This window comes from Aedes aegypti, chromosome 2, assembly GCF_002204515.2.
Source record: "Aedes aegypti strain LVP_AGWG chromosome 2, AaegL5.0 Primary Assembly, whole genome shotgun sequence".
Taxonomy (NCBI): Eukaryota; Metazoa; Arthropoda; class Insecta; order Diptera; family Culicidae; genus Aedes; species Aedes aegypti.
The window spans coordinates 269,760,660-269,785,960 of record NC_035108.1 but is presented as its reverse complement, the minus strand read 5'-3'; the positions used below and the strand labels follow the sequence as shown (position 1 = coordinate 269,785,960).

Here is a 25,301-nt window from a genome sequence, read left to right as displayed (position 1 = left end):
GCCTAGGAGAAGAAGAAGAAGGTGGCACAATGGCCCTTTTGCTTCCCCCTTACAACGCCCATGGCCGTACACGGCACTGAGCCTCTCATCCCATTTGAAACATAAAAAAATCACGGTTTATTAAAACAAAAATCTTTCAATTGGCTAATTAAATTTAAAATGTGTGCTCATCGTCTGCGGTGAAAGCCTCCGTTTATTAAGCCGTCTACTTGAAACTATACTTTGCGTTCATAACGATGTATTTTTTTTTTTCTCGCATTCTCTACACCCCTCATATAGATCCTTTCACTGGCGGTTCAACAATTCGGCGGAAATTCTCGAAGTAGACTCGCACCGCTACTCGAATCATGGGAATTTCAGCGTACTTCAGTATATTCCCGTGTCCGAACAGGTAAGTTCATTGCCATGGCTTTATATTGAAATAAGAGTATAACAATTTTGGGTGATTTTCATGCCGATTTAAGGGTTTTGTTACACTCATAGCAGTACTCAATCGTAATGAAGGTTGAGTCACTTTTAAATTTTGCCGCTTTATATATATTTTGATTTTGTTATGATTCATTGAAAAAGGATTGAAAAGTAGTCAAATTGTCTTACATAATAATTTAACAGACTTCATATGCTCAGAAGACTCAGAAGATAAATTCGTGTAATTTTGCAAAAACTGCTCGACTGACTTTGAAAAATTAACATTCGACATGTTCCAAGCGGATTCTAAAAGTACGCTTGTGTAGTAAAGACATCACAGAAATTATGCAAAGGATTTCCAGAAATTCAAAGAAAAAACATAATGACACACATGATTAATAAATTCCCGTAAATCTTCTTTCACAGGACTACGGTACACTCTCCTGCTGGGCTTCCAATGAAATCGGAGTGCAAAGTGAACCATGCTTGTTCCAGGTGATTTTAGCCGGTAAGTATCACCAAATTGAGTCTGGTTAAAATTAACTAAACAATTTAACCTATTAATGTATTCCCATGTTACTTCTTCAATCGTTACGGACTGTGTCTTGAATAACCCTCGCAAATAATGCACCATTTGGTAAATAATCACGCCACCTACGAGCAGATTTGCCTTCTCCGGTGACCAACTGTACATTCTACAATCGAACGCAACAGTTTGCCGAGATCCAATGTGCGCCTGGCTATGACGGCGGTCTACCACAGATGTTTATGCTGGAATTAGTCTCCAAAAGGACCGGCACGAGAAGGTCAGTAAAACGAATTGTGTGAATTGTGCACGCTCTTGACCCATTTTCGACATCGACAAGTAGGGTGGCCTATAATGATCAAGTTACGCAAATCTTAAGTAGTACCCCCCCTTCCTATTTATTTGTTTATTGGAAACTCCAGAAGCTATATGAAAGTTTAAAAATATTGTGAAAGTACCATAAGCGGAATTACACGGTTCGAACAAACACGTCAGTGATTCCGTTACTGATAGTCGTAGCAACCAATGTGTGTTTTTTTAATGATCGTTAAAATGTGACTGATGTTATTTCTGTTATCAAAGTATATTAACCTTCCAGTCGTTGCGCGGTTTGTCACCGTTAGAACCACCGTTAGATGTGAACGAAAAGCGAGGTTTTTTAGCGATGTTGTACAAAAAACAACAGCGCGACGACTGAAGTGTTAACGAAAGATTTCCCTGAACTAAACTTTCTATATTTTCAAACATGAATTTAAAATATTTCTCTAGTATTTATCAATGATCTTTCTTGGAGAATTTTCGAGGAATTCTCCTACAAGTCCCATCAAAGACCCTTCAATAAATCCACCCAATTGAAATGTGTAGACAATTATTTCAAAGGCTTTCTAAGAAATCCAATATTTTGCAAATTTTCGGAAGAATCTTTTCCATTTACGTAGAATTTCATAATATGAAAAAATATAACACTAGTAACACTTAGCAGTTCCTCCAAAATTTTCTACAGTTTCCTCCAATGCTTTTTCTCGAAAGATTTCTAAAGAAATGTTTCCTGCTTTTATTTAAACCGTTTCTTCATAAATTGCTCAATAAAGTTTTTCCGTGTATTTTTTATCTTTCTAGCATTTATTCTAAGATTTTGTTCTACGATTATTTCAATACCTCTGCCAGGCATAAACCCAAGAATAGAATTTTTGCAATTCCGTTGCAAATCAATCAATTTTTCATTGAGAAGTTGATCAACATAACGGCCTACTTTTCCTATAAAAAAAGCAGTGCTGAAAAGTACTACTTTTCAGCACTCTTTTCGGTGCTGAAAAGTAGCACTTTTCAGTACTGTTTTGATAGGCGTCAACTGAATAACCGCGGCGTTTAAGTCGAGCTAAGTCGTTCTCACCTCGGGTGACATGAGGCGACTAATGTTAATCAAATGGGAGCGAGCCGACAATTGTCACTTCATTCGATTCGTCTCGCCTTGCACTGCGCACAGCATATTTAAGCACAATTGCATCTGATTCTTGGGTTTGTTCTAAGTCTGGCGTCAAATGCTGGACGATCCGTTCCCACATCAGAATGGCCAGCCTGTGTCGGAGCCAGATCGCACAACGGATTTCCATTTGGTTTACAAGGCGAGTCACTTCACTCGAGTCGAGAATTGTCACTTCGCTATAGGAGACCGACAATTCTGACCTCAAGTCGTTCGTAGAATAAACCCATCTATATCCGTTGTGCGATCTGGTTCCGACACAGGCTGGCGATTCTGATATGGGATCGAATCAGCCAGCATTTGAAGTCAGCTATTGATGGGAGCGAGAAAATTTGTGACATTCATTAGTACTACTGTATCACAGCCTACGTGATTGAAAAATACTGAATTGAAACTAGGGATGGCTGTATGACCATGTGGGTTCTCTTGAAATGTTTGTTTGTGTTTTTAAAGTTCATCCAGCTGAAACGGCATTTTTCGAAATAGCAAAAAATGTTGTATGCAACTCGTTGCAAAACTCGATTTTTTCAGCACTCGTTGCATTTATCCAACTCAGCGAGGCTCGTTAGATAAATGTACAACTCGTGCTGAAATCATTTTGCAACTAGTTGCATAAATAACTATTGTATTTGGAATAGAGAATATAAAATTGCAGATCAAGATTGTTTACGAAATTATGAAGGAAACTTCCTTGAAGCACTTCTTCATCAATTTTAAATATATTTATATTTCCCCGAATAAGTCTACAATTGTTTCCTGGAAGCCTATAGGGATTTCTTCGTTGAATAAGAACTTCCAGGAATTTATTCACAACTTTCTCAACAAACTGTTCCATACATTCCTTGATGAAGGAAATTTTTCCAATCCCAATATTTTTTAAAGTTTTTTTTTTTTAAATCTGTTTGGAGTTATCCTCGTAGATGTTGTTTTAATTTTTTTTTTTTTTTTTTTTTGAGAAACGACTGGAGAAATTCTGTAAGAATTTTTGAAACAACTCTTGGATGAGTTCTACAAATAATTATGAGAAGAAGTTCTGGTTGGATTCGTAGTGTACCTGAAAAATTAGCAACAAACTCAGCATTGGTATCTTTTTTCTATTTTTCTTGATGGTTTTTAATTTTGAGTTGATTCATAGTAAAATTCGAGAAAAAAAAAATCTTAATGGGGTTTTGCAGTAATATCGGAAAATAATCCATGAGAAATTTCCATAATAACCTTTCAGGAAGGAATATTAAAAAGTATTTTTGAAAGATGCCTGTAACTACATCCTGTAAATATTCCTATATATTTTTATTTTTAATTCGAAAAATTTCAATTATCAGTACAACTGAACCAAACAACTTAAAATTTGAATAGTGAAGATCAGTGCTGGGAATGGTAATACAGTCAACCCTCCATGAGTCGATATTGAAGGGACCATCGACTCATGGAAATATCGAGTCATGGAACAACAATGCTATGGAAAGCTGTTTGAAGAGACCATCATAGCAAATGAAATTTGATTTTAAGTATGGTTCCATGAGTCAATATCGAGTGATGGAACATCGACTCATGGAGGTTTAACTTTATTAGTAGGCCTGAAATTCGAGTAACTCACGTGGCTCTTCCAGCACAGTAGTTCTCGCTCGATCTCTTCCCGCAGCCGGAAAGACTAGCACCTCCGCCTTTAGTTCCAACTTCTGTTTCTCCAACTCCAGACGTTTCAAAGCGAAAGCTTTCTGCGCTTCAAGTCTTTCCAGCTGCAATTGCGCTCTTATAGCTCGGACGTTGGAGCTGCATACTTCTTCACGACGCTACACTGCTTGGTCGTTGATCGCTGGGTTGGCTGTTGGCACTTCGGGTAGGTAAACGTCCGAAGTTCCACCATGACTTGCAGTAGCAAGAGCTGTCCGGTTTTCCGCATACAGTGGGACGTACCTACAGCGACACTTTTCGCATTCCGGGTGCTCATTGGAATTTTAATTAATGATTTACTAACCATATTAAATGTTAAAGGAATACAGTATATAGTCACGAGCGATGAGTGCCAGTACTTATTTTAAATACACCAAACATACAATATTTGCCTTTTTTAAAGGAACTTATGATAAATGTCCATAAAACTTATCAATGTTACTCCGGATTACGGTCTCAATTTTGTATGATTTCGTTATAGCATGTAGCTTTTTGGGGCCATATGAAACAATTTTGGTAAGTGTTTTAAGATTTTTATAGTTTGAATTTTGTTTGTAAAAATGGGCCACCTTAATCGATAGTATGCTCCAAAAACCGATTTACCCTTGCTTTTTTGCTTCCTATCGTTGCAGATTCAACTTCTCCAACAAGCACGAACCATACTTCATGCTGGATCACCTGGAAAAGCTTAGCGCGCTGATGGCTGCGGAAAACAACTCCCTGTCGTGTATAGTCTTCGCCATCAATCAGAAGGGGGCCAGCCGCGGAGTAATCATTCCCAATTTCGAAATCGGCCACATGCACCCATTCCAATCAGGTTCGCACATATTTGCAGAGCTCGGGCAGGCTGTACAACTAGAGTGTCCCATCGAGTTTTGTTGTATACGCGGGGAAAATTACCACTCGATGCGTCAATCTAGTTCTCGATGCTCACATTTGGATGCCGATGCCGATCCACGGTGGTCTGGGTTGTTGATTTGAATTTTGCGAAATGATTAGGTCCCGTTTTGACTCATATTCCGTACACTTAAGGCCAACAGTGGCTTCAAATGCATCTGATTAATATAAATTGGCTGATATTAGTGTACATTTGAGTTTCTTCACAAAGTCTAACTGTTAGCTGTTGGGTGTACCAAAAATAATGTTGATTTAATTAGTTTTTACGTAAAAGTGTGGAACAACAGTTTGATTTAAATGCCGAACACTGTGTTTATTCTGTCTCATATTCCAAACACCTTGATTCAAATTCCGAACAGCACGAATAAATCGTATTCAAATGAATAATTTTGCAAATACATTTATGTGAGCTTGTTCTACTGGTCACAAGCTAGAGAACCATCACTACTCCCGCGGTATAAATTATATTGGAGACATTAAAATTGAATTGCCATTTCCTGGTTATTTGGTGACATATTTCAGCGACACATTTCAACCAAATCGCCATACAAAAAACGAGTGTTCGGAATATGAGTCTGTTCGAAATTTGAGACAAAACGGTATATCAATTGGATAAAATCAAAGTTTCAACCTCTAATTCATAGACGTGTTTTGCAAACTCTAATTCAAATACATAATTGACTCCACACATTACTACTTCGTGAAAACATGGGGACATGCACAGCAAGAAGCAGACAAAACTTTGTTTCACTCTTAGAAACCATATAGAAAGCTATTAACAATTACCGTTTTGTCTCAAATTCCGAACACTCGATTTCGTATGGAGATTTCTTTTTGAAATATTTCAATAAAATGTATCATAAATTTTCCATGAAATGAATTTGAATCAAGGTGTTTGTAATATGAAACAAAAAGAAGATAGTGTACAGCATTTAAAACAAATTGTTATTCAATACTGTTTGATAAATAACTCATCAATTTTTATTTCACGCATTATTCAACAGTTGAATCCAGCTAATAAATTGACTTTTTCACAAACAAAAATCTATTGATTCATGACACAATCTTGTGTTAACTGGTTTTAACAATCTTGTAAAATCTGCTCAAGATTTCAGTAATTATAAAATTTTATGTAACAAAAATCAATGTAAGGTAATTAAGGATCATCAATCAAGACCACTGTGAGCAACGATTCCCAACTAACGAACTTTGACTGACTCTTTCAACTGAATGACAATTGCAGCTAGCAAACACTCGACGGAATGGCTTCCGATAGCACTCGGCGCTCTACTTACCGTCATAATATTGGCTCTCTCAATTTCCACCAAAGCGTACTTTGGCCAGTGCTGGATCAGCTGTCGTCGCCAAAGCGAAACAGACCAACCGAATGACGTGAAAATCACCCAACAAACAAAAAATATTGTGATATCAAACGATTTCGAGTGTGGTACCAATTGTCTGAAGGTAAGACAGGATGCCGTTTCGTAGGGATCCTTTTATCCGTTCTATTAGATACGTTTGGGTACACAGCAAAAAATAACTTGGAATATCACGTCATTTTAACTGTACATCACTAGAGTCTTAATTGTTGCGTGAAATACAGTTGAATGATTGTAATACAATAGTTGAAACAAAGTAAATCGACGAATCACGTTTCAAAAATGAGATTACAAAAGTTTGAATGTAATTTAACGCAATTATCACGAAAATTATTTTTTGCTGTGTGGCAACATTTCTGATCTAAGCTCGTGCGTTCGATGTAAATTCATTGGTCATCTACTCTCCTGCTTTCCATTTCACCATTCACGTTTGCCCTCGGACGGATTCGAAATTAAGCGGAAAAGTACACAAACGCACAACCATCAGCACCAGCAGCAACAACAGCAGCACAGGAGCAGCTTGCGAAAGAAAGCCACGTCAAAGGATGCCAACGATGACGAACCGGACCCGGATGTTATTCCAGCCCAGTTCAATATGAGTGAGTATCTGTTGGGAATGAGCTCCGATATAGACTGCCTGTTGCTCGATACTGAAAACTAGTTGATCGGTTAATTAAATGGATAGAAGCACCGGCTTGAGCCAACCTAAGACATGTTTAATGCATGTATTGCCCAATAAGGACAGCAAATATATCTAACGTAAACTTTCAATCCGTATTATGTATGTACAATGTCGGAATAGAGCAGAAATTTTTCGCGTTAGAACTATTTGTCGACCACCCGAATCACTATCGGCGAAATTTGTAATTTCAGTTCTATGATTGTTCGGTCACACTGATCACTAGTTTCTTATGATTTTTTCTAAATAAAGAAAACACCTGTCAAAACTGGTGTAAAAAAAACTAAAAATTACTAGAAAAATAATTATTTCTCCTAATTTGTATATATTAAGACCCGTCATGTACTGAAAACGATATGATTAGCGCTTTCGCTTTGGTATTGTATGCATTCGCTTCGTAAAACAGTTATGTTCTACCATACAGTGTTGTAAGCAATCACGGTAGTCGACACGTTTTCGCTGATATTCGGCAGCGCTTCACTTAAACATGCACAACACGAAGGATCAAACGAATGTCGAAATGAAAAATGTCAATTGAATGCCACTGACCACCAGGACCAGGAAACATTACAGTTTTGTTTGTTTCTGTTCTGCTTTCACTGTATGTATGTCACATTCGACATAACAGGCAAGATCAAACTATTCATGTTGTTTATGATCCGATGTCTGAATTATATGCAAAACTTCTGATTTATGCAAATGTCAATGTGTAAGATGACATTCATATTGGGCAAAGTTCTCAATGGAATAATAACGCCGGAATTAGATTTGAACATAAAATACTTATTTAATAACACAACGTGTCTTTACTCGACGAGAGGTAACTAGATAATAAAAAAGATGAAAAAGAATGATCGCAGCAGTCGGTGCGATTGCGCGCCGAAATATTTTCCATTCCGTTTTGCTACCTCCATCTGTCAGCACGCGTGAAGGGGTTCGTTCAGTTTGGCCGATGATCTAGCAATTGTTGTCGGCCTCAATACTCCTCCTCAACGATTGCCAGCTACAAGACCAAGCATTGAAGAAAACTTCTGCAACTTGATCCTACCTAGCGGTTTAGTAAGTGCGTCAGCTACCATCTCTTCGGTGGGACGGTACACCAGCTTCAGCACCCTTTGGTCGCACAGTTCCTTCACGTAGGCCTCTCGGGTTTCTATGTGCTTCGATCGCCGACTGACTCTCTCTGATTCGACGAACTTAATACAACTTTGGTTGTCTTCCGATATCTCCACAGGTTCCAATTGTGGTTCGCCTAAATCTTCGAGCAGCTTCCGAAGCCACACTGCCTCCTGACTTGCCTCACTTAGAGCAACGTACTCTGACTCCATTGAGGACAAAGTTACGCAGCTCTGTAAACGACTTGCCCAAGATATTGCCGCACCAGCGAACAAGAAGATGTTGCCGGTTGTCGACTTCCTCGTTTTGGCATCTCCAGCCCAATCTGCGTCGGAATAACCAATTAGTTTTCCAGCCGGTTCTCCGTACTGCAGACGCCAGTCTTTCGTCGCCTTCAAGTAGCGGACCACTCGCTTGGCCGCCACCCAGTCCTCTTCTCGTGGTGCACTCACACTCCTGCCTAGAATCGAAGCGCTCACTGCTATATCCGGCCTGGCACAAACCGCAATGTAGAGTAGGGCTCCGACTAAGCTCCTATACTTCGTTGCATCTTCCAGAAGTGGACCTTCCGACTTGCCTTTCGTGAATCCTTCCTCCATTGGCGTTTTCGCCTGCTTAGCGTCACGAAGTCCAAATCGCTCAGCCACACGATCGATGTAGCCTTCAAGGGAGACGCCGTAGTTTCCTTCCGTCCTGGTGATCTCCAGTCCCAAGAAGAAGTTCAGATCGCCAAGATCCGTCATCTCAAACTCCTTTTTCAGCGCTTCATAAATCTTCTTTATTTCAGCCTCGCTTCCACTGCCAACCAGAATGTCGTCCACGTAAATTAGCAAGTAGACACGCTTCCCGTTGACGACTTTTGAATAGAAGCACGGATCCGCTGTGCTCTGCTCGAAACCTAGCTCCAGGAGGACGGAATGTAGCCGGTGGTTCCAGCATCGGGCCGACTGCTTCAGCCCGTATATGCTCCTCCTCAAGCGACAGACCAGTGCTTCCTTACCTTTGATTTCGAACCCCGGCGGTTGCTTCATGTACAGCTCTTCTTCAAGCTCACCATACAAATACGCCGTCTTCACGTCGAAATGCTTTAGGATCAGCTTCTTCTTGCTTGCGACAGCCAGCAGGGTCCTCAGCGTTGTTTGCTTGGTTACAGGAGCAAAGATCTCGTCATAGTCCTGTCCAAATTTCTGGCTGAAACCTTGAGCCACTAGTCGCGCCTTATATTTCACCACATCACCAGCAGCATTCCGTTTCAACTTATACACCCAACGACATCCAACGGGTTTCCGGCCATCAGGTAGCTTCACCAGATCCCAAGTACCATTCACCTGATGAGATTCCATTTCCGCTTCCATGGCACGCCTCCATTCTGCGCACTTTTCACCGGTCATCGCATCCTTGAAGCCGGATGGCTCCGTCGGATCCTGCAATGACACATCACCGACAGCAAAAATCTCCTCGATTAATCTTCTCGGTGCAATGCCTTTGTTAGGCCGCGATGAACGTCGTGCAATTTCTGGACTGGGATCCGATTCCTCCAGTTCTTCCTCAGACTCCGGGTTTTCCACAGCTTCAGGCAATGAACCCGGATTGGGAGTTTCCGACCCGAGTGACAACACCACCTTATCTTCCGCCTCTTCAGCGGATGCTTTTATCTCCAACGAGTCTGATTGTTGAACCGGCGAGGACTGTTCCGATTCAGCCGCACGTTCGGACTTCAAGACACCAGTCTCCAAAAATTTGGCATCTCGGCTGATCGCAATCCAATCCTTTTCCGGATCAAGAAAACGGTAAGCTTTCCTTCCTTCTGCGTATCCGACAAAAATCATCTTCTTTGCCTTCTTGTCCAGCTTCAAACGTTTCTCTTTCGGCACATGAACGTATGCCTCGGATCCAAAAGTCCTCAAATGAGAGTACGACGGCTTCTTCCCATGCCACAGCTCGAACGGCGTCTTCTCGGCAGCAGAAGTTGGTAGTCGATTCTGCAAGTAGTTTGCAGTGCAAATCGCTTCTCCCCAGTACTTCTTGTCAAGACCAGACTCCGCCAGCAAGCACCTCACCATCTCCACTTCATACCGATTCTTTCGTTCCGCCTTCCCGTTTTGCTGTGGCGAATACGGAACAGTTTGCTGATGAATGATACCATTCTCCGCCAGGTACGCTTTCAACGATGCACTGGAATATTCACCGCCCCCGTCGGTACGAATCACCCTCGGAGCACGCCCAAACTGGTTCTTCGTCATGGCACAATATTCCCGAATCTTCAGTTCAGTGTCCGACTTTGCTTTCAGCAAGTAAATCACTGTATAGCCACTGTAATCGTCCACCATCGTCATGTAGTACCTGAAACCACTGGGAGTCGATTTCTCCATTGGACCCCCCAGATCGGAATGCACTAAATCCTCCACTGCTTTGGATTTACTATCGGATTCCTTCGGAAACGGTATGCGACTCATCTTCCCTTCACAGCAAATACCACAAACGCACTTAATGTCACATTTCTTCATTTTCAGTCCGAAACCAAGTTCTTCACGTACGATTCTCGCGATTGCTTCACTGTTCCGATGTCCGAACCTTCGGTGCCACAAGTGCTCACACAAATCCGGATGCTCAGCCTTGGTCACAAAAGCTTGCTGAGAGTAGTTCTTCAAACGATACAAGCCACCGCTCCGTTCACCAACCAGCACTGCTTTTTGATCTTTAATTACTTCACATCCAGTACGATCAAATAAAACTTTGTACCCCAGGTCACAAATTTTACTTACTGAGAGCAAATTTCCTGATAACGAAGGAACATGATACACATCCTTCAAAGTGACATCCATCCACACACCATCGCCGGTGACTGACACCAGCTTTCCGCTTCCGGCGCCACTCGACTTGATTCGTTTCCCATCGGCGAGGCAGATTTCCGGCTGTTTTGCTGAGTTCACGTCCTTCAGGAGATTCTTGTCGCTGGTCATGTGAGACGTAGCACCGGAGTCCAAGTACCACCGGTTTGCGCCAGAGGTCGTCACAGCCATTAGACACATCTCCATTCCATCCGGTACCTCAGCGGCCAGATTCGCCTTACTATCTGCCGATTTCTTCTTCTCCTGTCGCGTTTTAGCCAGCTTCGGACAATCGTTTCGGAAATGTCCCTCTTCCTTGCAGTAGACTTAACACTTTGCATCACTTTCTCGTCATCACGCACACTACCACCGTTGCACTCGAGACGACGTCGCCACTCTTCCCGCAGCTTGCTCTTCACAAAATCCACCGTTAGTTCTTGTTCCGGTTTGTTCTCGATCACATTGATCAAGCTGCCAAACGATGGCGGGAGGCTCGACAAAATCAGCGCCATGAAAACTCGATCCTTCAGACCTTCCCCAATCACTTCCAGACGGTTCTGCAAATCCGTCATCTCGTTCAGGTGTCCGGGGAGATCGCCTTCTTCCGAAAGCCGCAGGGAACACAGCTTGCGCAAGACGTGAAGTGTTGACGAAAGAGACGATGCTTCGTGAATCTGCTTCAACGCGTCACACATTTCCTTGGCTGTCTTCTTCCGGATGATATTGACAATTCGAGTGACAATTAGAAGTTCGGCAGTCAAAACTTCGGTGAAGTTCGGCGTCGGCATTCTAATTTAGTGCTTCGCCGACGCATAAGGAATGCCTTTGGCGGCGTAGCACTTCGGTAGAATGCCGACGCCGAACTTCGGCGAACTTTTGTTGGTGATATTTCATTTCCCTTATGAACTTCGGTCTAAAGTTAATCTGAATGCACAATATGAACTAGCTGACTGTCTTCCACTGCCAAGCCGATCATCGCGCGAGTTTTTCCGTCTTTCAAAGACCAATCCGCCGTCGGCACATCAGGCTTAGGATCCGTGACAAAGGTCAGCAGCTCTTCCTTCACCAGAAGAAGCTCCATCAAGAACTTCCAGATCGAATAGTTCTGGTCGTTCAGCTTCTCCAAGGACACTTTTACATCCGCCATTTTGTTCACTCGCGACGCAAAATGTTCGTACCACGAAAAAAACACTTCACCGATCGATTCTTCACTAAAAGTCCACAAATCCGCACAAATTCCGCGTTACACAGGGCTCATAACCTATTGGGCAAAGTTCTCAATGGAATAATAACGCCGGAATTAGATTTGAACATAAAATACTTATTTAATAACACAACGTGTCTTTACTCGACGAGAGGTAACTAGATAATAAAAAAGATGAAAAAGAATGATCGCAGCAGTCGGTGCGATTGCGCGCCGAAATATTTTCCATTCCGTTTTGCTACCTCCATCTGTCAGCACGCGTGAAGGGGTTCGTTCAGTTTGGCCGATGATCTAGCAATTGTTGTCGGCCTCAATAATTCATTTGATACTTTTTTTGTGATTGTCGACGTTCATTCTGAAGCTCGTGCTTTGACTGCTGACCATGCACAATGGACCGAATCGACAATTTAGCCGGAAAAAAGTGTTATCTCTGTTCTCGTACATTTGAGACGTTCGATGTCTTCAGAGAAGTTATTCGTAATTGAGTTTCGCATCTTTTAAGGAAAAAGTGGAAAAGGGGGGCCCATATTTAAGCTAAAATTTTGACTCAAACTTTTTTGTTCGATTAAATTTGTGGCTGCGCTGTTCGTTGTTTTGCTGAATATCGCAAGTTTGTAATTCTTGTGATTTTGAAGTTATAAGCAAATTTAAGTGAAAAACTATGAAATCTTTAGATGCCCATAACTCATGGAGTTGGTTCGATAAAATTTTTCTTTTAGTGGCATTAAAAGGCCATACAATAGGCAACTTTTGCTGCAAAAACTGTGAGTACGTATTTTATGTAAATTGAGAAAATTCACTTCAAAACTACACTTAAAAAACTCGAAAATCGCTTGTAACTCACAAGATTTTGAAGATAACGGCATCTTGTCTTCAGCAAAGTTGTAGAATTTAACTAGAACTACAACTTTCCCATACACCACTTTTTAGAGAAATGTGAAACAAAATATGAAGAAATGATGATACGATTCAGATGTAGGTCACCTTATATTTATTACTATAAAACATTAAGTTAGTATATCAGTAGTCGCTTTCATATACTTGCTGTTGTAAACTTTGTATGGTATTTTGATTTTATTGTTATTTTATCAGTACTCAGTGGTAAAATTCACATATAATTCTAAATGTAAAATGGTGCCAATGCAACTTAAGAAACTTTAAATGTTTCGTCATTGTGACTGCTATTATTGTGGCTAAATACATACAAAGTGTCCTAGGGTACAGAACTGTGGAAATGGTGGAATAATCTAACTTTATTGAAGAAGTCAAGGTTATCAAAAGGTGTGCAAGTTTGGAAAATTATTGATAGAATAAAAGTACAATTATATTGCTACTACTTGAATTATTTTGTATTAAATAATAGTAAAATGTATTATAAGTTCTACATATTTTTGTTTCACATTCTCCATAAGGTTCAATACGAAAAAGTTGTAGTTCTGGTTGAAACATACATCTTTGCTGAAAACAGCACGCCGTTATCTTTAAAATCTTGTGAGTTACAAGCGATTTTCCAGTTTTTAAAGTGTAGTTTCGATGTGAATTTTCTCAATTTACAAAAAATACGTTTACGTAAAACTGAAAATAAAAAAGCTAGATCAAAATAACTTATTTTTTGGGTCCACCTTAAGTTAAAACTTTCAAAATCAATTTACTTAGCTCAAATGAGGAGTTAGATAAAAAGTGTCTTCGACAAAGTTGTTCAAAATAACATCATCTAAAAGTTTGCAGAAGAGTGCAGCAACAAATTTAATCAAACAAAAAAGTTTGAGTCAAATTTCAACTTAAATATGGGCCACCCTATTCAACTTTTCTCTTAAAAGATGTAAAACTCAATTACGAATAACTTCTCTGAAGATATCGAACGTCTAAAATCGACAAGAACAGAAAAAAAAAACTTTTTTCCGGATAAATTGTCGATTCGGTCCATTGTGCAGTGTACTCTGAGACGAGATCATTTATTTGTGTTTATACCTTCATTAACCTTAGATCTTGAAGCTGTCAATCCCCAACACCAGCCATATATCTTTATTTTGCAAATGAAGCTTCTATGTTTTCCCTTTCTTAAACCATGTTATTGTGAAGGGATTGTTGAAGAAATTTTCGAGTTATGGCAGTTTGAGTGAGGCAATAATTGTCAAAAATCGGGGGCCCTCAATAACTGTTTTGATAATAGCTACCGAGGGGTCCATCAATTTGACCAACCGAATGTAGTTCCTTTAGTTACTTGACAGGAGCTTTCGAATGAGCATAATTTTAAACATTTGGAAAGACCAAGTGTAATTAGTGGTCTCAGCGAGAATTACTCAATGGTATTAACTTTGTGAAATAAACGATTTTCTAAATTATGTTTTACGATTTAGACGTATATGGCAAGTGCAATCAATGCAAACATCATTTTTCGTACAACGAAGAAACAAGTTTTCATTCGTTGGTTGCTTTTTAGAGTCGAGTAAAGAATAGGAGTATTATTTTCAGAGGGAAAATTTCGTTCCATCTTGGATGTTGACGCCATTTTGATTGAAGTAGTAGAATGATTGTCTTATAAGGACTTATACAAACTTTTGCCCCATCAGTGGGCCAAGAGTTCGAATCTAGAGTGGGGCAAAAGTGCACTGACAGAAAAAAAAAAACAAAATATTGAATTATTAATAACATGATTACATTCTACCAATCATAAACTGATGTTTGCAAAAAACACACTATTTTTTATCAGAAACTGACCCAAAATATGGTCAATTGTAACGTACCCAAAAATAGCAGTTATTACAAAACTAAGGTAAAACGTGAAGTGCTATAAAATATCGACCAAAAATAAAAGTTACAAAATTCACGCCAAAAACCAACAAACAGGCATAACTTTTAGATAGATAGATAGATAGATAGATAGATAGACATCTTTATTTAAGAGATTTGCAGCCCGAGGCTGGCTCATCTATCAATTAGAAATTAGAAAGTATCAATTAGAAATACAGTAATGTATGTATGATGTAGTGGTAACCTTTCTAGGGTCAGATATGTTCAAAAGCCAAGTTAATTCATTTCATAAACCGTGTTATTGGTCGGGTCGATTCTATGTTTATCTGAATATATCCGTATCGACGAAGGTTCAAGCGTTGGTCATTTGCTAAATTTCGTTAAAAAGTCTCGCTTCCTTGAGGAAGTTCAGTAGAGTTCTTTCGCATTCTGCATCGTTTTGGATAGCACGACTGAGATACTTTATCCGAAAATTTTCAAGAGTACTAAGGCAAAATTTTTATCAATCCCAATCGATTAAAAAAAATAATAATTAGACGACTACCGAGAAAAGCTAAACATTACATATAATTTGCAATTGGATTAGATGGACAAATTGATGTGAAGATTTGCGAAAAAGTTACACGTCTTCTCAGTGAGAATCGAACTCACGACTCCCCGATCTCTAGTTGGGGCGCGTTACCACTACGCCATGAGAGGACTCATTAACGCAGAAGTTAACCTGAATTCGATTTCAGCTCAATAATCACGTGGTCCTTTTTCGCAAAGTGCACCTCTTTCGGAAGAATTAGATGCCCATCCAAACACAACGCTTTCTATATATATCCAATGCCTAGCCCGAGAGCGCATTGTTTTTTTATGTACAGGAATAGCACACTGCACTAGCCAGCAACTGCGCTGGCTGAGGTATCTATTGTGTGGGCTTCCAATGGGTCGCGACGTTCTCAAACGACCGGTTACGGAACATGAGTTCGTTGCTCGATAAATAATTGTTTTTAATTATGAATCGTGGTTTACGGCCAACCAGCCGAGTGGAAGTTTAACAACTACCGAAAAGCTAAACATTACATATAATTTGCAATTGGATTAGATGGACAAATTGATGTGAGGATTTGCGAAAAAGTTACACGTCTTCTCAGTGAGAATCGAACTCACGACTCCCCGATCTCTAGTTGGGGCGCGTTACCAAGTATTTATCGAGCAACGGACTCATGTTCCGTAACCGGTCGTTTGAGAACGTCGCGACCCATTGGAAGCCCACACAATAGATACCTCAGCCAGCGCAGTTGCTGGCTAGTGTAGTGTGCTATTACTATACATAAAAAAACAATGCGCTCTCGGGCTAGGCATTGGATATATATAGAAAGCGTTGTGTTTGGATGGGCATCTAAGGCTGTGAAGTTGGTCCCCAAGGACAAAGATCTTTCAACCTTGAGCATCGTCACATTCAAGATCGGTGTAAATAAATCGCTTAAGGATGTAGCTTTATCCAAAGATACTTGGCCAGAAAACGTCTATTTTCGAGAGTTTGAAAATCATTCAAAAAACCAACGGAGAGTAATAAGAGTTTCCACTGGGAAGAGTCCACACAGCGGCCAGTAAATCAATTTGGGATTCCGGGACGCAAGCCTGCCCTCAGCTTTATGGAAGCCTCTAACCCGCCCATCACAGTCGAGCCCCTCCTGCCAGCGACCAACAGCCGTCCCGGTCCTGTGTTTGGGATTGGGGAGGAGGTCTTCCAAAATTCGTATGCAGGCAAGTACCTTTCAAATATGAACATTGCGTGCTCTGAAATACCTGCTGCTTCCAGTCAATCGCCATCAAACAATCTGCATCAGTCTTCTTCTTTCGCACCACCGGGACGCAAGCCTGCCCTCAGCTTTATGGAAGCCTCTAACCCGCCCATCACAGTCGAGCCCCTCCTGCCAGCGACCTACAGCCGTCCCGGTCCTGTGTTTGGGATTGGGGAGGAGGTCTTCCAAAATTCTCAAACAGGCAAGCATATAAGCATTCCGAACAATACATGCCCTGAAGTATTTGCTACTTCCAGCCGATCCGGACAGCAACGAGTTCCGTTACCGCTACAACAGGAACAACCTATTGGTTTCAAAGACTTTCCATCGAACGACTTTCGGCCATCTGCTTTCAGTCCATCTACAGAGCCCCACGGAAGCGAGCAGAATCGCATTATATCGACCTCTAATCGTCATCAGGACAATCTGCTGCTGTACTACCAAAACCTGGGAGGTATTAATTCAACAATCGAGAAATATCGTTTGGCAATATCTGATCAGTGCTACGATATTATGGTTTTCATCGAAACTTGGCTAAATGATGACGCTCTCTCTAGCCAGGTGTTTGGTCCTGAATACGAGGTGTTTCGATGTGACCGTAGCATAAAGAACAGTCGAAAAGCTACTGGTGGAGGTGTATTAATTGCAGTCAACTCAAATTTAAAGCCTAAGGCTATAGATAATACATCTTGGGAATGTCTTGAGCAAGTTTGGACGACAATTAACCTCGGTGATCGTAAGCTGTTCGTGTGTGCTGTGTACATCCCACCTGATCGCACTCGTGACATCGAGTATATCGAAGCCCACTGTAGATCTGTACACGCCATTCTCGAGACGGCTAGTGCCGTTGATGAGATTGTTGTGCTCGGAGATTTCAATCTACCTAGTATCTCGTGGATTTCATCAGACAGGGGTTTCCTCTACCCGGACACTAATCACTCCCAATTCCACCCTGGAGCGGTCACTCTTCTTGATAGCTACAGCACTGCCACTTTACAACAGATCAACTCCGTCACCAATGAGAACGACCGTTATTTGGACCTATGTTTCGTTAGTGATTAGGATTCGTCTACATCAGTAGTGATGGCTCCTTGCCCTCTCGTTAAAATGGTTGCTCACCATCCCCCATTACTCGTAACGATGAAGCACTCCTTGGTGCACGATTCCATTAATTCGTCCGCCACCTTTTCCTACGATTTCCATAAAGCGGATCATCGCAGTATCGCTGAATTGTTCACGACTCTCGACTGGGAAAATGTTCTAGATCTTAATAATATCGAGTCAGCGGCTCAGACTTTCTCCGCTATTTTGGCGTACGCGATTGACAGGCACGTACCAAAAAAGAGCCAGGAGCACAAAACCGGACCTCCTTGGCAAACCACTTCCCTGCGACGGTTAAAAACGTTTAAAAAAGCTGCCTTGCGGCGGTTTACTAAACACCGCACAGTTCCACTAAGAATTGCTTATGTTAGGCTCAATCATAAGTATAAATATGCCAGTCAGCGGTGCTTCTCCAGATATCAGCACAATATCCAGCGAAATTTGAAGTCAAACCCAAAGCGCTTCTGGAAGTTCGTCAATGAGCAACGAAAAGTATCGGGACTACCATCTGCTATGAGGTTCAACAGCATCGAAGGCACGACACCCCGCGAAATTTGCGACATGTTTTCGGAAAAGTTTGCTAGTGTGTTCTCAAGAGAAGATTTAACTGCGGATCAAGTTGAGCTCGCCGTTAGCAACGTTCCCCGATCATCACATGCAATTGGTATTTTTGATATCGATGAAACTATGATTACCAAGGCCTCATCTCAGATGAAATCATCTTTCAACCCAGGACCGGATGGATTTCCTTCAGTTCTTCTAATTGACGTTCTAGTTACTCCGCTTCTTTTCATCTTTCGGGCATCGATTAGCAGCGGTGTTTTCCCATCTTGCTGGAAGATTGCTCACATGTACCCAGTGTACAAAAAGGGCGATAAACGTGACGTCAATAATTACCGTGGAATCACATCCCTATGTGCCGTCTCGAAGCTGTTTGAATTGGTTATTATGGAACCCCTGAAGGCTCATTGTCAGCAGCAACTGAGCGAGGATCAACACGGATTTATGCCAGGGCGATCAACTGCATCCAACCTTATTTGCCTTACTTCCTATATAATGGATAGTATGGTTCGCCGTAATCAAACAGATGTGATATACACGGACCTAACTGCAGCCTTTGATATGGTGAACCATGACATAGCAATCGCCAAACTAGACAGGTTTGGAATCAATGGCAGGTTTTTGCAATGGTTTCGATCATATCTGACAGGTCGAGAATTGAAGGTCGTTATTGGTGATTGTCAGACTGCTTCGTTCATGTCTACGTCAGGAATCCCTCAAGGAAGCCACTTGGGGCCTTTAATTTTTCTGCTTTTCTTCAATGATGTACACCGTCAGATAAAGGTCCCCCGGTTGTCTTATGCAGACGATCTTAAGATTTTTCTTGAAATCCACTCTATCGAGGATTGCGACCTTCTCCAACAACAACTCTCTAGTTTTGCAGATTGGTGTACTATCAATCGCATGATTGTTAATCCCACGAAGTGCTCTGTGATCACTTTTTCCAGAAAGAGAAGTCCAATCCATTTCAGTTATCAGCTCATGGGTGCTGAAATCGAACGTGTCGACCACGTGAAGGATTTGGGAGTGGTCTTAGACACGACCTTAACTTTTAATCAACATGTGTCTTACGTGGTTGGTAAGGCGTCACGTGTTCTAGGATGCATTTTTAGGATAGCTAAAAACTTTACTGATGTGTATTGTCTTAAATCACTGTACTGTTCCTTGTCACGTTCTGTTCTAGAATACTGCTCGGAGGTTTGGAATCCAAACTACTCCAATGGAGTCGAGCGTATCGAGTCTGTGCAACGGCGATTCTTACGCTTCGCCCTCCGTAGGCTACCGTGGAGAGACCCTTTCCGCCTCCCCAGCTACGAGAACCGTTGCCGATTGATCGATCTTGAACCCTTGCACGTTAGACGCAATACTGCCAGAGCTTTGTTTATCGCTGACTCTCTTCAAGGTCGACTTGATTGCCCCACTATTTTGGAGCAAATCAACATAAATGTTGCACCCCGTACACTGCGCAACAACCTCATGCTCCGCTTACCGTTGAGACGAACCAATTATAGTATGCACGGAGCTATTAATGGTCTGCAAAGAACATTTAATCGGATAGCCTCAGAATTTGACTTTGACACTCCCCGACGCACACTTCGCCGACGTTTTTCAAGTTTTTTTGCAAACGCCGCTGGTGATAGTTGAGTGTTTTGTGTAGTATTGACTTGTGTTCACTTTAAGTTTAATTTGACCTTTTGTTAGTATTAAGACTAGAATTAAGTTGACATCATTGGGGCTGTTGATTGCCTGTTGATGTATTAAAGAATAAAGAATAAAGAATTCTTCCGAAAGAGGTGCACTTTGCGAAAAAGGACCACGTGATTATTGAGCTGAAATCGGAGTCGTGAGTTCGATTCTCACTGAGAAAACGTGTATCATTTTCGCAAATCTTCACATCAATTTGTCCATCTAATCCAATTGCAAATTATATGTAATGTTTAGCTTTTCGGTAGTTGTTAAACTTCCACTCGGCTGGTTGGCCGTAAACCACGATTCATAATTAAAAACAAGTAATAATTAGTGTCTCTTTCTTGAACAGACAAATTCCTTGTCAAATCGGTCAGTCACAGAATTCGATTTGTATTGAATTTTACACATGTTTTCAGAATGATAGAATAAGTGTATTCCATGGGTAACTCGATTATTTTGACTAAAGTAAACTTTTGTAAATGGCCTATGAGTTTTTGCATGTAATTTATTTGAAAAATTCTAGCTCCAAAATTGTTGATTGCCGAGAAAAATGTTGGGGAAATCTTTTGGGCTAGAAAAAAAAAGTACACCCAAAAACATTTTTTATTTTATCATGAAAAAAAAAATTATAAATTACACGAAAACCCCATCATTATTATTCTTCAAATTTTACCAAATTAAATGCTATACCTGACAAATCTGATGAATTTGACAATCTAACTCAGTAATTCAATTGAAAATGTTGCTCTCAGATTCATTTACACGTCGTTCTCTTGTTTTTCCACAGTCTCATCCTCTCCGATGATTTCCACTCCGATGCTGGGATCGAGGGAAAAGGTAAGTTCTGCCTAATCCGCAAAAGTACGAACTTTTTTCGCGACACAAATGACAAGTGATTGTATTTTCATTATGCGCCTTTTTTCTTTGACCTATTTGCATGTGTCCCCACGCAGAGCGACAGCTACGCATTTGTCAACTATTCGGCAAGTTCGTACTATCCTAATCCTATTGACCTGACGAATCTCAGCACCGGCATGGGATTGGACTGCTCAACAGCGTCCTTCATGGTCGGCGGCCACCCGGTAGCAATGGCCCTGGAGAGTAGTGGAGGTGGTGGACATCATTCTGGGCTTGCACAAAACAACGGACCTGTCCAACATCCAAGTGCAACGGCCAGTAGTATTTGCGCAACTTCCACCGGTGGCTCGGATCTGGACATCAATGTGATTAAGGATCGCCTCATGACGACACGTGTACCGGAGAGTTGTGTCTGACCGGTGACCAGCGAAGTCTTCGTGCCTCGTTTGACTCGATTTTCCAACCACAACGAGGCGAATCGTTGCTGCTCCGGTGGCTAGCAACAACAACAACCATATCTCTGTCTGTAGCTTGAAATCGTCGCGCTGTACATTCGACAAATCTTTTCGTCCCATGTGCTGAAAAGGTGTGCTACTGTGAACCGTTTTCTACTGACGCTAGTAGAGTGAAGTCTTACCGAGTATTTTAGGAGATTAAAGTATGTTGTACTGATTTGTAAGCGCAAGATTTGATTCGCTTGGAAAGAAATCCCTTACGCAACTGCGGTACTGATGGCTATAGGCTTGATAAACTACGTAACACTAAAACTAATCACTTGACGCTGTTTGTATTGATGGGCTAACATTTTTGTCTTAACAATGACAGCCCCCTCAACTTCATCTAAAGATATACGTAATTTGTGTACGAAGTCGTAAGGGAAATGTGCATCAGTAGGGGAAAAGCACTAATTTTCGACCCACAAAAAATCTGTGTCAATTTTCGGATGTTCATACAAAGTAGGCCTAAAACGAAAGAATGGGTCAAAAATTGGTGCTCTTCCCCTATTGCCCTTTCTAAGATACGTTTTTAGTATCTCTTATTAGAGGTTCTAAGCTAATAAAACTTCGCCAAAATCATTGATAAATTTCCAAATCTAATTATTTGGTACGGTAAAATGCAGTGTGACATGTGGGTATTCAGGAATAGAACTTCTCTATTAAGTATGACAAGTTATCGAAACGCTGAAAGTAGATATATCATTTGAAATGATTGGTTTGTTCGGAGGATTGTTGGCTGCTCTTTGTAATATGAACTATTTTAAATATAAAGTTTTGTGGATTCTATACATTGAAAATGTTTATAAAAAATGCTGGTATTTTATGGGCTCAACAAATTTATTAGCAAACCCAAGAAACAATACTGAGAAAAATGTGTGAGTCACGTACCATATGAGTACCTATAATTGGTTAGGATCATAATGCAGACAAAAACTAATAAAAATTTATATTGCTATGTGCGTTTGAAATGCAAATATCAAATGCGGGAACGCCAAAATTTTTCAACAAGGAAGGCGAAGTCAACGATTGGTTTTCTTTGCTAGGTTGGCGGTAATATGGATCATGGTTGCTAAGTATCCTTTGGTTACCGCGAGTTCAGTTAGACTGGATTTGCACCTCACACACAAACAGCAATATAAGTTGTGAATTCTAAAAATTTAGAGGAATAAGTCTCTTGTTGAAAGGAAGTTGAGTGTTACTCACCGGAATAACTCCGTCCGCAGGAACATTCCCGAGTTCATTTGGCTTTCTTAGAAATCAGATTTATGAACGAGTTTACTGACAAAAAAAATTTTCAAATCCGTTAAACATTTGCTGAGCGGTGAGAGTCTTAGGATTTTTTTTTTCACTCAGGCATGTACGGGTTAAGGGATTATCTCTTCTAATTTTACTATGTCACTAAACTAAATCGTTACATATCATAGTATATTCCACTATACTTTTGGCTTGTTCTGTTAAGTAAAACTGAAATATCTTATTCTTCTTTGTGCTGATTCTCAGCTTAGTGGTCTTATGAGCTCTTCCTCAGTTATTGCCTGAGAGTTTTCTTTGTCAATCGATCATTTTTGCATTCATATGGCATCGTGTGGCAGGTACGAATATACTCTATGCCCTGGAAAATTGAGAAAATTTCCAACCTTGAAAGATCCTTGCCGGCGAAATTCAAACCCACGACGCTCAGCACGGATCTTATCTAGATCAATTCCGAAGGAGTCAAAATGTAGTACACTCCAACCTCTTTTTACGACCCTTTTTTTGACCGACGCACAGTGGGAAAAAAGGTAACAAACCGACGAAGAATTCTGTATCTTCTGAACGCAACAAATAATTCTTGAGAAATATTTTGTAAAAATGTCTAAGGATTCGAATGAAACTGGTTCTGATGGCCGCACGGATCGTTATCATGCCCATTTTACCCGAATTCCCCATTTTTATTAGGTATTTTATAGGATTTCTCATATTATATGTAGAGAAACTGTGTATGAGCTATTGAAATGACGATTTTCAAACGATAGAAATATGAAAATGTGGATACAGGAGTTTGACCTGACCGCACGGATCGTTATCATGCTCATTTCTCCCAAATTCCCCATTTTATCAGCTTTTTCCATTCGATTTATCACATTATACGCAGGAAAACTGTTTATTAGCTATTGACATAACGTTTTCTAAGCGGTAATAGCCTAGAGAAGAAAATGCATGTATTAGAACTGACCGCACGGATCAGTGTCAAGCTTGTTTTACCCAAATTCCCCAATATCAGGTTTTTGATAGGATTTTTCATATCATAAGCAGGAAAACTGTTTATGAGCTATTGGAACAATATTTTCTAAGCGATAACAGTCTGAGCGTGTAAGAGCAGGTGTTGAAACTGATCGCACGGATTGTCAACATGCCCATTTCACCCAAATTCCCCATTTTTATGAGTTTTTTTCATAAAATTTACCTTGTTATATGCAGGGAAACAGTTTATAGGCTCTCGGCATAACGTTTACTTATTGATAATAGTCTAGATAAGGGAGTGCATGAATTTAAACTGACCGCTCGGATAGGTATTATGCTCGTTTTACCCGAATTCCCCAATTTATCAGGTTATTGATAGGATTTTTATATTATATGTATGGAAACTGTTTATGAGCTCTTCAAATTACGTTTGTTTTATGATAGGAATGTAAAGATGTGAGTACAGGAGTTGGACCTGACCTCACGGATATTATCATGCCCTATTCCAATCGCAATTGTAAAGCTATTGAAATAACGATTTGTAAGTGTCAAGAGCCTAAACAAATGAGTTTAGTAATAGAAACTGATCGCAAGGTTCGTTATAATGCTCAATTTATCTGTTAGGAGCCGTTTCCTCGGATTCGAATAAAAACCTATCGACAGCAGTGTTCATAGTACACAGCTTCAAGCTAAAATTTATTGGAAAAATTACATATAATCCATTCACTTATAATACATTTAAAATAACTTACATTCTAGTTTTACTTCAAATTTCCCTGCGGAACAAACGTCGCGACGGCTCGTTTTACGACCACTTTTTTACGAACGAAATTCAGATAAACTACCGTTTTTATAAATGATCAATATCTTAAAAAGTATTCAAAATAGAGCATCATGATGTTCAGCAAAATTGTTTAGTAGTTCAAGGGCTTACATATGGTGGTAATTGAATTGCGAAATTCTGCCACTTGGTGGCGCTAGTGAGCATCGAAATTTTGTTTTGCAGATATCTCAGGATCCTGGTCACTTAGAAAGATGGCGCCTATGGCAAAATTGTTCAGTAGCTCAAGCGCTATCAATATAAAAGCTATGAGATTCAAAATCCTACCACCAGGCGGCGCTAGTGAGCAAAGAACTTTTGTTTTGCGGATAGCTCAGGATCCTGACCACTTAGAAAGATGGCGCCTCCGGCAAAGTTGTTTAGTAGATCAAGGACTATCATTATTCTAGCCAAACCTCAAATTCCGCAAAACAAAAGTTCCATGCCCACTAGCGCCGCCTGGTGGCAAAATTTTGAATCGCATAGCTCTTATAATGATAGCGCTTGAGCTACTAAACAACTTTGCCGAAGACGTTTTTTCTAAATGGTCAGGATCCTGAGATATCCGCAAAACAAAACTTGCATGCAAACTTATACTGCCTGGTGGCGCAATTTCACTTGAGCAGTGAAAAAAATTTTGAACCCTTCATGAAAAACTGGATTACAGTAGAAGAGTATTGCTATATTGCTAAGCATTCTATTTGTCTGTTCCGCTCAAGTTTTATGGTTTTGATCTTTTCTTCTTCTTAAACAGTATTGCCAGCCACATGAACATTTGTGATTCGGCCGACTGTATGGCACGCAACAT

At 40.5% G+C, this 25,301-nt stretch overlaps 1 protein-coding gene across 1 annotated transcript in view; it reads left to right on the top strand.

Moving 5' to 3' along the window:
• LOC5571423 (titin) overlaps positions 1-21,632 on the top strand; it is a 290,096-nt gene extending 268,464 nt beyond the window's left edge. The window contains exons 13-20 of the mRNA XM_021845061.1: positions 280-391; positions 835-916; positions 1,073-1,214; positions 4,724-4,908; positions 6,232-6,452; positions 6,825-6,966; positions 20,883-20,932; positions 21,049-21,632. Of these exons, the coding sequence (XP_021700753.1) occupies positions 280-391; positions 835-916; positions 1,073-1,214; positions 4,724-4,908; positions 6,232-6,452; positions 6,825-6,966; positions 20,883-20,932; positions 21,049-21,369 (1,255 nt within the window). The 3' untranslated portion in view covers positions 21,370-21,632. The remainder of the gene's footprint in view (positions 1-279; positions 392-834; positions 917-1,072; positions 1,215-4,723; positions 4,909-6,231; positions 6,453-6,824; positions 6,967-20,882; positions 20,933-21,048) is intronic.
• Positions 21,633-25,301: the final 3,669 nt, after the last annotated feature.